This window comes from Elephantulus edwardii, unplaced genomic scaffold (genome assembly GCF_000299155.1).
Source record: "Elephantulus edwardii isolate Elephantulus edwardi_28Jun2011 unplaced genomic scaffold, EleEdw1.0 scaffold00272, whole genome shotgun sequence".
Taxonomy (NCBI): domain Eukaryota; kingdom Metazoa; phylum Chordata; class Mammalia; order Macroscelidea; family Macroscelididae; genus Elephantulus; species Elephantulus edwardii.
The window spans coordinates 1,364,731-1,377,762 of NW_006400022.1; the positions used below are offsets into that span (position 1 = coordinate 1,364,731).

General features: G+C 36.1%; 1 protein-coding gene across 1 annotated transcript in view; it reads right to left on the reverse strand.

The window, feature by feature from the left end:
- Positions 1 to 11,902, reverse strand: part of IGSF10 (immunoglobulin superfamily, member 10) — a 40,177-nt gene extending 28,275 nt beyond the window's left edge. Inside the window, 2 exon segments of the mRNA XM_006900050.1 lie at positions 5,635 to 5,764; positions 11,709 to 11,902. Coding sequence (XP_006900112.1) covers positions 5,635 to 5,764; positions 11,709 to 11,902 — 324 coding nt within the window.
- Positions 11,903 to 13,032: the final 1,130 nt, after the last annotated feature.

Consider the following 13,032-nt stretch of genomic DNA (forward strand, 5'->3'; position numbering starts at 1 on the left):
CTCTTTAGGGTATATTCCCAGTAGTGGAATTGCTGGGTCAAATGGTATCTTTATTTGCAACTTTTTGAGAAAGCGCCACAATGCTTTCCACAGTGGTTGCACCATTTTACACTCCCACCAGTGCTTTCAATGCTGCTTTGTGTGAAAATTTGAGTAACATTAGTATTAGCTGGTGCTTCTGTAGACATATGTGCCTGTCACTGACATTTTTTTACTTTAGGATCAGTCTTGAAATATCCTTTTTGACAATGATTCTGATTCCAATCTTCTTCAATTCTCATTCCTATAGTAGACTTTAAGACTCTCTAATAAAAAAGGCCAACAGTCTTGCCTCTTTTGGCTCACTGTTGCCTAGGATATTGATTTTCAAGTTTTCCAACTTACATTGACAACTTCCAATTTTTCTTAACTCATACATTAAACATTTCATACTCTGATGACTAATGGATGTTTGCAGCTATTTATTCTCATTTTGAGTCCTATTACATGAGCAAATGAAAACAAAATAAAGCTTTATTACATCAACATCAATACGGTGAACTCTACATTATGGAGGCACCTCTTCCTCAGCTGGATTTAAAGAGGCTCATCTTCGAGCACTTTATAATTCAATATTTCACTACTCTTTATAAGAACTGCCCTGGACAGTTTTTTCAGAAGTAAATCTCTAAGTGCATCTTTCTAAACTATTGTAGTCTGAGGCTTCACTGTAAGCGATCTACCATGAGTAGCCCTGGTAGTCCTGGCTATCTGATGACGTCACTTCCAGAAGCTCATCCACATGTAAGTCACAGTACAACAGGCTGGCAGAGGAGTAATGGACACACTGTGAAGTAGGCTTGATTTTCTCCTTTGAGTTTGATTCTAGAAAGCTTCAAGTCCTAATCATAGCAGATGTAAAGGCTTTGCTGTTTAATTTTGTGTTCCTTTTATTCTTATTGCTATATTTCTTTTACCTTTTACTTCTTCATATACATATGTGAGAATGCTTATAAAAGCTTATAGTATTTCATGTGTTATTATAAGGCTTCATAACACTTTGCCATCATTAAGTTTTAATAATAAATAAATATAAAATTTTAAATACATAAGTTTTTACCGAAATCTTCATTGGGTACAGAAAATTAATTTTTTATTTTGATTTTAACAAAAATTTCTAGAAATTGGATTTTCATTCATTTATTCTTACACATTTTTCCTCCTTACTCCTCACAGTACACTTAAAAAAAACCCACCAAAAAACTACATTCATTGCTGCAAAATTTCCTCCTACCCTACCAGTATACTTTGCTATGCACCTCTTATTCTGGACTTCTGTCATACAAATAATGCCTAATCAGATACTCCTTTTAAATAGCTCTTTCCTTCATCTGTTCTAATCCAATGTTCATTATTTATCCTCTCTTTTCTTAGTTCCCCCTCAACCTTCATTTCAGCCTTGTTTTATAACAGTGGTGTCATGAGATATGTCCTTTTGTGACTGAGATATTTCCCTCAGCATAATGTCCTCTAGGATCACCCATGTTGCGCAATATTTTATGAGTTCCTTGTTTTTCCGTGCTATACAGTATTCCATTGTGTGACTATGTCATCATTTTTCTACCCATTCATTTGTTAATGGGCATTTGGATTATGTTTATATCTTTGCTTTTGTGAATAATGCAACAATAAACATGTGAGTGCATATATCTGTTTGTGTGGCAGCTCTTGTTTCTTTAGGGTATATTCCTCAGGGTGGAATTATTGGGTCAAATGGTATTATTATTTCCAATTTTTTGAGAAAGCAACATACCACCTATGATGGCTGCACCATTTTACATTCCCACTAACAGCGAATAAAGGTTCCAGTTTCTCCACAACCTAGCCAGAATTTGTTGCTTGCTGTTCTGTTAAATTTTGCTATTCTAACTGGGGTGAGATGATATCTCATAGCTGTTTTGATTTGCAACTCTCTTAGAGCTAGGGATTTTGAACATTTCTTCATGAACATTTGTTCACATGAATGCCATCTGAATGTCTTCTTTGGTGAAGTGTCTATTCATAGCCTGTGTGCATTTTGCAATTGGGTTGTTTATCTTTTTCTTTTGAGGTGCTGGAGAAGCATATAAATTTAAGATATGAATCTCTTACCAGATATATGATTTTTGTTGTTATTTGCCTGTGACTCCTAGCGACCCTATGTTAAAACAGTCCTAAATCCTGCTCTATCCTGTACCAAGCTTTTTGTCTCTGACACACCTACCCAGTCACTGAAACAATCCATCTTATCGAGGATCTTCTTCTCCTTTGCTATCCCTCCACCCTCTCAAGCATGACATCTGTCTCCAAGGACTTTTCTCTCCTTGAAAAATGTCCAAATTATGTCAGATGAAGCTTCAGATCCTTGCCTCCAAGGAGCAGCCTAGCCTAACCCTCTCCAGGATGAAACTTTTCCTTCTCTTAGCAGTCTATGGTATATCCAAACTCTTCTCCAACACCACAACTCAATGGCATCAATTCTCCTTCTATCATCCCTCATCATTGACCAGCTCTCTGATGCATAGCAAGTGGTTGCAAAGACCATGGCATGTATCAGGCACACTTTAGTCTCCAGATTGACATCATTGCTCTTCAGTACTTTGGATAGGTTTTTAACAGTAGATTTTCCCAACGCAATACGTCTTTTAATTTCCTGGCTGCTGGTGCCATAAGTGTTGATTGTGGAGCCAAGCAAAATAAGCTGTTAACAATATCAATCTCTTCACCATCCTTCATGATGCTTCCAATTGGCCCAGTGACGAGAATCTTTGTTTTCTTGATATTGATATTCAATCCATATTGAAGGCTGCAATCCTTTACCTTCTGCAGGAAGCGTTTCAGGTCCTCCTCAGTTTCAGCAAGCAGGGTTCTGTCATCTGTATAACACAGATTGTTGATGAGTCTTCCTCCAATCCTGATACCACATTTCTCCTCATAGAACCCAGCCTCCCAGATAATCTATTCTGCATATAGATTGAAAAGGTATGGAGACAAGACACATCCCTGGTGTACACCCTTCCCAATTTTGAACCATACTGTGTTCCCTTGCTCTGTTCTGACGACTGCCTCCAGGAAGAGTGCAAAAGATCATTACAAAGACAAAAAAGGAAAAGACCAAAATGGATGTCAGAAAAGACTCCAAATATTGCACTAGAACACTGAGAAGCCAAAGCAGAGGGAAGAAATGAAGATATTAAGGAACTGAACAGAAGATTTCAAAAGACAGCATGAGAAGACAAAGTAAAGTATTACAGTAAGATGTGCAAAGAGCTGGAGTCAGAAAATCAAAGGGGCCAAACTTGCTCAGCATTTCTTAAGCTCAAGGAACTGAGGAATAAATTCAAGCTTTGAGTTGTAATACTTAAGGATGCTTTGAGCAGAATATTAAATGATCCAAGAAGTATTAAAAGAAGATAGAGTATATAGAGTCATTGTGCCAAAAGGAATTGGTGGACACAGAAGAATTTAATGAAAAAATGTATGAGCAAGAGCCTATGGTGATGAAGGAGGAAGTTCAAGTTGCTCTGAAAGAACTGGGAAAAAACTAGGGCCCCAGGAATTGATGGTACACCAATTGATATATTTCAGCAAACAGATGCTGCCCTAGATGTGCTCACCAAGTTGTGCCAAGAAATCTGGAGGACAATCACCTGGCCAACTGACTGGAAGAGATTATATTTGTTCCCATTCCAAAGAAAGGTGATCCAACTGAGTGTGAAAATTATCGAATAATATCATTAATATCACTTGCAAGCAAGATTCCGCTGAAGATTATAAAAAAAAAAATGCACATCAACAGAGCACTGCCAGAAATTCAAACTAGGTTTATAAGGGGTCGTGGTCCTGGGGATATTGTTGCTGTTGTTGATTGCTCTCAAGTAGAACATGACTCGTAGCAACCCTATGAACAAAAGACCTGAAGCCTTTTTATAACTATCGACATTTATCAATGTTCATAGACTTTCTGGAGTGGATGCCACTCCTGCTTCCAATCAACTGAAGCCTCAGTCCAATTATGTTAGGTGGATCTTGGCTGTGTTTCATTGACTATGCAAAGGTGTTTGACTGTGTGGACCAGAATAAACTGTGGCCAACTCTGAGAAGAATGGGAATCCTAGAACCCTTGATCATGAATGATGCATTATTACCAAATATATTTTCCCAGTATGTGGGTTTCCTTGTTTACCTTGTTGTTGAAGTTTTTTGATGTGCACAGGGATTTGATTCTTAGAACGTCCCGTTCATCTATTTTATTCTCTCCTGGTTGTAGGTTCTTCAAGATGCTTGGACGCCTGTTCATATTATGGATTAGGGCTTCTAGAGTTCTTTCAAGTTTTCTCTGATGAAGTTTATAGTCCTTGATTTTACTCCTAAGTACTTGATCTGCTTTGAGTTGGGTTTTGTGTATGGTGTGAGATATGGGTCTTCCTTGAGTTTTCTACAATTTTCCAATTTTGCCTACACGAGGCTTTCATTTTTCCACTTTACTGACTTCATCTCCTTGTAAAAAATCAGTTGACTCTGGGCATATGAACTGATTTCTGGGTTCTTAATTCTATTCCATTGATCTATGTGTCTGTCACTGTACTGGTACCATGCTGTTTTGAACACCACGGCAGTGTAGTAAAATTTGAGATTAGGGAGTGAGATGTCTCCTACCTTGTTTCTCTTTTTCAGAAATGCTTTACTTATTTGGGATCTCTTTCCATTCCAAATGAAATTGGAAATTGCCTTTTCCATCTCATTGAAGAATGGATTGGTATTTGTATTGGCATTGCATTGAATTTGTACATTGCCTTTGGTACAATTGTCATTTTCACAATATTGAATCTTCCTGTCCATGAGCATGGTATTTTCTTCCATTTCTCCAGGTCTCTTTTTGTTTCTTGTAGTAGTATTTTGTAATTTTCTTTGAATAGGTCTTTAATGTTTCTAGTTAGATTTACTCCCAAGTATTTAACCTTGTGGTTAACTATTGCGATGAGTATTGGGGTTTTTTTAGCTCCGATTCTGTATTCTCTTTGTCACTGTAGAGAAATCCAATTAATTTTTGTATGTTGATCTTGTATCCTGCCACTTAGCTGAGTTGGTTGACTATGCCCAGTAGTTTTCTTGCTGAGTCTTTAGGGTTTTCTAAATATACTAACATATCATCTGCATATAGAGATAATTTTACCCTCCTTTGTTCAATTTGGATACCTCTTATTGCCTTCTCTTGTTTTATTGCTATTACTAAGACTTCCATTACAATGAAATTAGTTTATTTTAGGAGATAAAATGGATTATCAGGTGAACATGACAAGTTGCTTTCAAAAATTACATTTTTAAGATTTAATCATACCTGGAATTTTAGGTTTTTTTATTAACTGGCAATATGAAGAATATCTCTTAGTATTATTATTTTATCCTCTCTATTATTCTAATTTCTATTACACTGCATTAAATAAAGATAAAACATTTATATATGCCATCCCATAAAATAAAAATTCAGTTCTTTGACATCTACTTCTAATTTTTTAGACATTTGTTTTTAAGTTCATAGGAATAGTCAGTCTTTGGAGGTACATCTCACAGGTTCAGTCTCATCAATTTTAACACCCACCCACTCAGTCTTACCTGCAAGCCCTGCAGATCTGAGAAGGTTTTATCAGGAATTGTGTGAATGTCATTGCTGTGCAGCATTAATAACTCCAGCTTGTTTAGGCCAGTAAAATCTGTTTCTGTCAATCTGACCAAACTGTTGTACCTGAAATAAAAACATAATTATAAACATAAAAGTAACTTGCTAATTCCTTTAACATGTTGCTGCAAATGACAGTAATACATCGAAAAAAATGTGTTTCTAAGCACGGTCATCAATTTAAAAGTGTGTGGCAACGTGTTTGAACTGTGCATGCACACACACATACTTTCACACAATGACCTCTCTTACTTTGTGCTCTAAGGAGATAATTAGGTTAAATATTTCTTGTTTGAAATAGCACTCATCTTCATCAGATGCCACAAAAGGTGGACCTTGCTGTGTCAGCAAGTTTTGCTACATTTGCATTCTTGGAATGTGCCACATTCTTTCTCATTTTCAAATATATATATATTCTTCAAATTATAATTACCTTTATTCAATCCATTCCTTTGAGGTTTTCTTCTCTCTCCTTCTTCAAGGTAGAATTCATCATTATAAACTCTCTCAACTCAACTCTTTGTTGTCTGGTTGGAATTAACCTATAGCTGATCTTCCAGAGAATTTTCAAAGGCTGTAAATTGCTTGGGAGGAAATTGCTCATCTTTCCCATGTGGAGCAGCTGGTGAATTCAAACCAATTGTATTTGGATTTTCAGCACAACTTCTTATCTACAAAGACACCAGTATCATTAAAAGTATACTCTTCTTTTTAAAGGTGCACTGGTGGTGTAGAAGGTAACATGTCTGTGTGTTTTTTTCTTACCAAAAAACTGTGTGTCTCTGATGATTCAAATAAACTCCATGAGAGATAAATATGCAGTCTCTTCTCATTAAGATTTACAGCCTGGGAAACCAAAACTCATGACAGTGAGTTTGAATTTTAATTTGGTAAAAACCTAGGCTTTGAAAACAAATGGATTGGATAAGTTTGTATATTTGGACACTTAGTAGCTGTGCAGTAACTAACTTAATAACTTAGCAATTGTGCAATAGTAAAATCAACACCTTTCTTTACCTCAGTTCTCTCGCGTGTAAAATTCAAGTGATAAAAGAATTTATTCCAAAGGAGCTACAAGAATTAAATGAATGAACACACGTAATCAGCCCAAAGCCCTTATATAATAAGCACACAATTTTCTTCTTAGTCATGGAGTTGGCTCCAACTCATAGCAATCAATATTCTGAAATCCTGCAAGAGCTTGCACCCTCCTCACAACCTCAACTGTGCATAAGCTCTTTGTTGTAGTCACTGTCAATTCATATAATTGAAGATCCTCCTCTTGTTCACTGACCCTCTATTTCTCCAAGCCTGATATCCTTCTCCAGAGACTGGCCTCTCCTAATTACATGCACAAAGTCTGTAGGATGAAGTCTCACCATTCTTGCTTCTAAGGAACATTCTGGTTGTACTTCCTCCAAATATATTTGTTTGTTCTTTTAGCACTCCATATTCAAGATTCTTTGCCAGCACTACAATTCAAAGTCACAAATTCTTTGTTCTCCCTTATTCCTACAACTTTCATGTCTATAAAGCAACTGAAAATGGCATACTGTGGGACAGGTACACGTTGGTCTTTATTATTTTTTTTAACTACAGAAGTCATATGGCTTTTTAAAAAAATTTTACCTAAATTTATTATTCATTTCAGTAAAAATTTACACAGACTTTGGATTTCCATTCATTCATTGTTGCACTTTTATCCCCTCCCAACCCTCCCCCCTAGTACACTACCCTCGTGGAAAAGTAAAAGAAAAATTCTTTCATTGTTTTACAAACCCTCCACCCAGGTCCACTCCACCATGCAGCCTTTGCTCTAGACTCATGTCATGATAAAAATAACTAATCACATGTCCCTTTTAAACAGTTTTCCCCCTCATCTGTTTCAATGCAGTATACATTATTGAACTCATCTTTTTCCATCTCTCCCCAACCCCAAGGTCAGTCCTGTTTTACAACAATGGCAACATGTGGTATTTGTCCTTTTGTGACTGAGATACTTCACTCAGCATAATGTCCTCCAGGATCACCCATTTTGAATAATATTGCATGAGTTCCTTGTTTTTAATGCTGTGTAGTATTTAATTATGTGAATATACCACAGCTTCTCCATCCATTTGTTTGTTGATGGGCACTTAGGTTGTTTCCAACTCCTTGCTACTGAACAAAGCTGAGATAAACATGGGTGTGAGTATTTCTGCTTGGGTGTCAGTTATGGTCTCGTTGGGGTATATTCCCAGTAGTGGAATTTCTGGGTCAAATTATATCTCTATTTGCAACTTTTTGAGAAAGTACCATACTGCCTTCCACAGTGGTTGCACCATTTTACACTCCCACCAACAGTGAATAAGGATTCCAGTTTCTTCACAACCTCACCAGCATTTGTTGCTTGCTGTTCTGTTAAATTTTGCAATTCTGACTGGGGTGAGATGATATCTCATAGTTGTTTTGATTTGCATCTCCCTTAGAGCTAGGGATTTGAACATTTCCTCATGTGCTTGTTAGCCATCTGAATGTCTTCTGCGATGAAGTGTCTGTTCACATTATGTGCCCATTTTTCTATTGGACTATTTACCTTTATCTTGTTGTGGTGACATCTTGGTCTTTAAAGTGACATTATTGCTCTTTGGCATTTTAAAAAGGTCCTTGGCAGCATATTCTTTTTTCTAAAGAAAGAGGTTTATTCTTTCTATTTTTAACTCACTATTAATGTAGTTCCAAAAGTCTTGAGCACTTTTCAAAATATAAACTTTTTATTTTAAACTAATTTACTCTCAAAGTTCATATACGTTGTTTTTCATATAAGATATTTCCGATTTTGTTAAACCACCCCTTCCTCCACCCATCAAATTGTGTGACCATATCATTACGCCCTCCCTTCTTACCTCTATGGTCCCTTTCCCCTCCTTAGATCATCCTCATACATGTTTTACTAGTTATCTATTTCTACAATGGTCTTATACAATATTTGTCCTTATGGAATTGCAATTATTCGCTTAGTATTGTGTTTTCCAGGCCCTCCCAAGCTAGCTAGTGATTTACAAAATAATTTTCCTGTTGCCCTGCACAGTGTTTCATCATGTGAATGTACCATAATTTCTCAATCCATTTGATTGTGGGTCCATGTTCTTGTGATGGTGAATAATGTTGCTATGAACACTGTCATAAAATTCTCCTTTTGTGCCTCAGTTCTCATTTTCTTGGGGTGTATTCCAAGTAGTTGAGTAGGTGGGTCATATGAAATTTCTATATTCAGCTTTCTGAGGAATCGCCAAATTGCTTGGCAGCTGAGTTGCCCATTGTGATGTATCATTTGATTTCCTTACTGCTGTTTCCATGGGTGTTAATTGCAGAACCAAATAAATCCTTGAAATGTCAATCTTTGTTCCATTTATCATGATGTCGTTCATTGCTCCAGTTGTGAAGGTTTTTTTCTTCTTCTTGATGTTATAGTGTAACCTACACTGAAGGCTACAATCTTTCATCTTTGTCAGTAAATCCTTCACATCCTCTTCACTTTCAGAAAGTAAGGTTGTACCTAACTTGGGAAGGACTGGAGAGTATGATGCTGAGTGAACTAACAGTTCCATAAGGACAAATACTTTATAAAACCATAATTGTAGAATGAGTATGAGGATCCAAGGGAGGGGGGTGTGAAAGCAGAGGGGTGAGGATTTGTGGCGGGGAAGAATAATCTTGGGATAACACAATTTGATGAATGGGGGGGATGAGAGAAATGGAAAGGATCTGGTTTGAGAAACAATGTGTTCAAATTTCACACATAAACTAGTATAAAAAATTGTAAAGAATATATAGGAATAATTGTATGAAACAATATAAATTTAAAGATTGTCTAAAACACTGTGTATATGAATGAAACATACTATAAAGGTATTATTGTATAAAAATCAATTAAAATATTTTTTTAAAAAAAGAAAGTAAGGTTGTGTCATCTATATATCTCAGATTGTGATGAATCTTCTTCTAATTCTGAAACCACATTCTTCTTCATTCCAGCTTCTCAGATTACTTCCTCAGCATACTCATTGAACCTGTGTGGTACAAGGACATAGCCTTGAAATAAATCTTTCCTGATTTTAAGCCAGGCAGTTCCTATGTGTCTGTTTGAAGGACTGACTACTTCTTGCTTTATGCATGGATTCCTTATGAATACAGTTGTAGTTCTGAAATTCCCATCCATTTTGAAATAATCCAAATTTATTATGAATCATATAATTGAATATCTCTACGTAGTCAATAAACATAAATAAACGTCATTTTAGTATTTTCAACTTTCAACTAAGATTCATTTGACATCGGCAATGATGACTTTCATCCCTTAGCTTCCTCAAATCCACTTGAACTAGTAGTTCTATGAAGATGCATTGATCCAGCCAGTTTTTAATTACCGTAAGCAAGATTCTACTTGTATGTGATGTTAATGATAGTGTTCAACAATTTCCACATTCTATTGTTAGATTATATTCTGTTAGATTCATATTCTTTCTGTGGAATAGGCCATCAGATGCATAAGTTTAAGCTTGTTTAATCTATTTTATCATAACAAATATAGAATGACTAAAACTTTCAGTTACTTTGTCTTACTTGTATCCACAATAAACACTGTTGGTACCAGCAGTCTGAAGATCAGGGACTTCTCCAAAATATTGAGGAGCAATGATGCCAGTTTGAGGACTAAGGTCACCTGATTCAGGTAATAATATTTTCAATGCATCTGAGATATGGACAATGAATAAGGATGACAAAAGAAGAATTGCTGCCTTTGAGCTATGGTGTTGGAGAAGAGTACTGAATATCCCACAGATTTCCAAAAGAAAAAACAGATATGTCTTGGAGAAGGTGCAGCCAGAGTGCTCCTTGAAGACAAGGATGGTGAAGTTTTATCTCACACATTTTGGGTATGTTGCTAGGAGAGGCTATTCTTTGGAGAATAACATCAGGCTTAGTAAGGTGGATTGGTACATACACTGATTGTAGAAATAGGCTGTCAGAGACTGTGAGGATGGCACACAAGATAGGGCAGGGTTCAGATCTGTTGTTCAGAGGTCATATTTGACTTGATGGCATCTAATATCAACCAAATTGAGCTGAAGAAAATGTAAATTGGTCTATGAGAACCAAACTCTGATCCTGAGCATTCATTGTTGTTGTTATGTACCGTCAAATTGCCTAGGACCCATGTTGTTGTTGTTTGAGTTGAGCATGACTCATAGCGACCCTATGAACAAAAGGCCTGAAGCCTTCCTATAACTATCAATGACTGTTATACTTAAATCAAAGAGTCTTTAAAAATTACTTAGTTAACGTTTTTCTGATCTAGCAACAATTCTTTTGTTCTGTGAACAACAACTTTGTTCTGTCAACAATACGTATAACCAAATAATATCATTTTAGTTAATATTCACAATACAAGTTACATTTTCATTCACTGACTCAGACACTCTTGGTATTATAACATTAATTTCAATACCCACCATGTGACTGCATATCCCCACTTCCTCCCTGTAATTATTATTTTGATTTATCTTTCTATACCTCTTGGTGTCTTCCTTCTCTTTTTGTATATTGCCATTCTCTTCACCTTAACAGATTTTCATACACAGCTTTTACATACTAGAGGGTACTTACAGTTTTTCTTTCTTTCTTTCTTTCACTGATGATATATCTTAACTTTAATTGCGAACAGAGGCTACAAGAACAGAGGCCAGTAAAATATAACCAGAATGGTGCTTTTCTACAGTCACATGTCTAACATGTGGGTTGTTAGACAACCCACTAAAAGTATCTTCAAGTTGTAGAAGAAGTTTCTTTCTTAAAAATTTACCAATTAAAATGTTTTAATTGCTCCCACAAACTTTGATTCTCATTTCAGTAGAGAAATACTGTTAAAATAATGGTGGCAAATATTTCTAAGCCTCAGAGTTTTGAGGGCAAGCAGAGGTGTGATCATTCCCCCTTTGCAAAGGGACAAAACAAGGGACACACACACCCTAAATTGATGCGTTGCACGCTGGGCGGAATGCCATCTGGGATAGAAGTCAGGTATCGAAATGTGCAGTGTATCTCTGTAGGCATGTAACAGCTGCATCAGCGAGGACAGGCCCTGCTGCTAGTTGTGACCACCAAGCAGATAACAGTAAAGGATACCAGCCAGCAGGTGATTCCTCTGCCTTTCATCTTCATCCTGAAACAGTATCACACTGAGAGTTACAAATAGGGATACAGCAGAGGTGCCAGTACCACCAAACATAGTAACTTTGGAGTTATGCAGAGTAACTCTGTGGTTAAACACAGTAAACCTATTTTACAAGCCTTTAGTGGCCAATTTAATTTACAACGTTCGTGGTAAACTTAGTTTCAACCAAACTATAGTACTTTCTGGCCTCACATTGGGCTTTGTGATCAAGTGAAATATTTACTTTTGTAAAAATTCCTTCACAGCTTCTCATTTTGTAACAAAAGCAGCAACCCCTATTATGTACAAGCTCATCAAAAGGGAGAGTAGACATCCTTGTGAAGATACTACAACAATTTAAACACATAAATGTTAATTTCCTTTTCTTATGTAAGTTCTTTTACATTAACTTTACAAAAACCCCAACTCTGATTACAAAAGCAATAAATGTACATTGTAGAAAAATTTGAAATGGTAAGTACAAAAAAGACAATAAAATTATTCATAATCTCTCTACTCTGATGTAATCATTGACATGTGGGGTATGATGTACATATGAGAATAACTTTTTAAATGTCTTTTCATAATTTAATGTATAATGTGGTTTCCATTTTACTATACACTCTTCAAAACATTTAATGTGAAGGTGAATAAATTTATTTCTAATGTGTCATCAAGTGTTTGTAAAAAAAAAGACACACTGGGCAGTGGACCTGTCAATGGAGATAAGCAGTAACTGCCACCTGGGAGGGCAGAGCCTTGGACCTGCTCTGAGACCACAGAGGCCCCGATTGTCAGACAAATGGGAACTGATAAGAAAAGGGATCCTGAAATTCAGAACACTCAAAGGTGACAACACATTTTTATTATCTTTTTATCAGAAAAATAATCATATTTTTGAAACATCTTACATCCTAGGAAAAACAATTTTTTCTTTCTTTCTTTCTTATTTTTTAACTTGAAAGAGGAAACATTAGTTGGCAACCCAGAGGAACTCTTGTTCCAAAGATCTGGGCCAGAATGATTTATCTTTGATTCACCCAGCAATCGCCATGCAATATGAGTCATTCTGCAAACATCTTAGATACTGTATTTCAAGAATCTTCATATAAGCATAAAATTAATAGAATTAGTACTA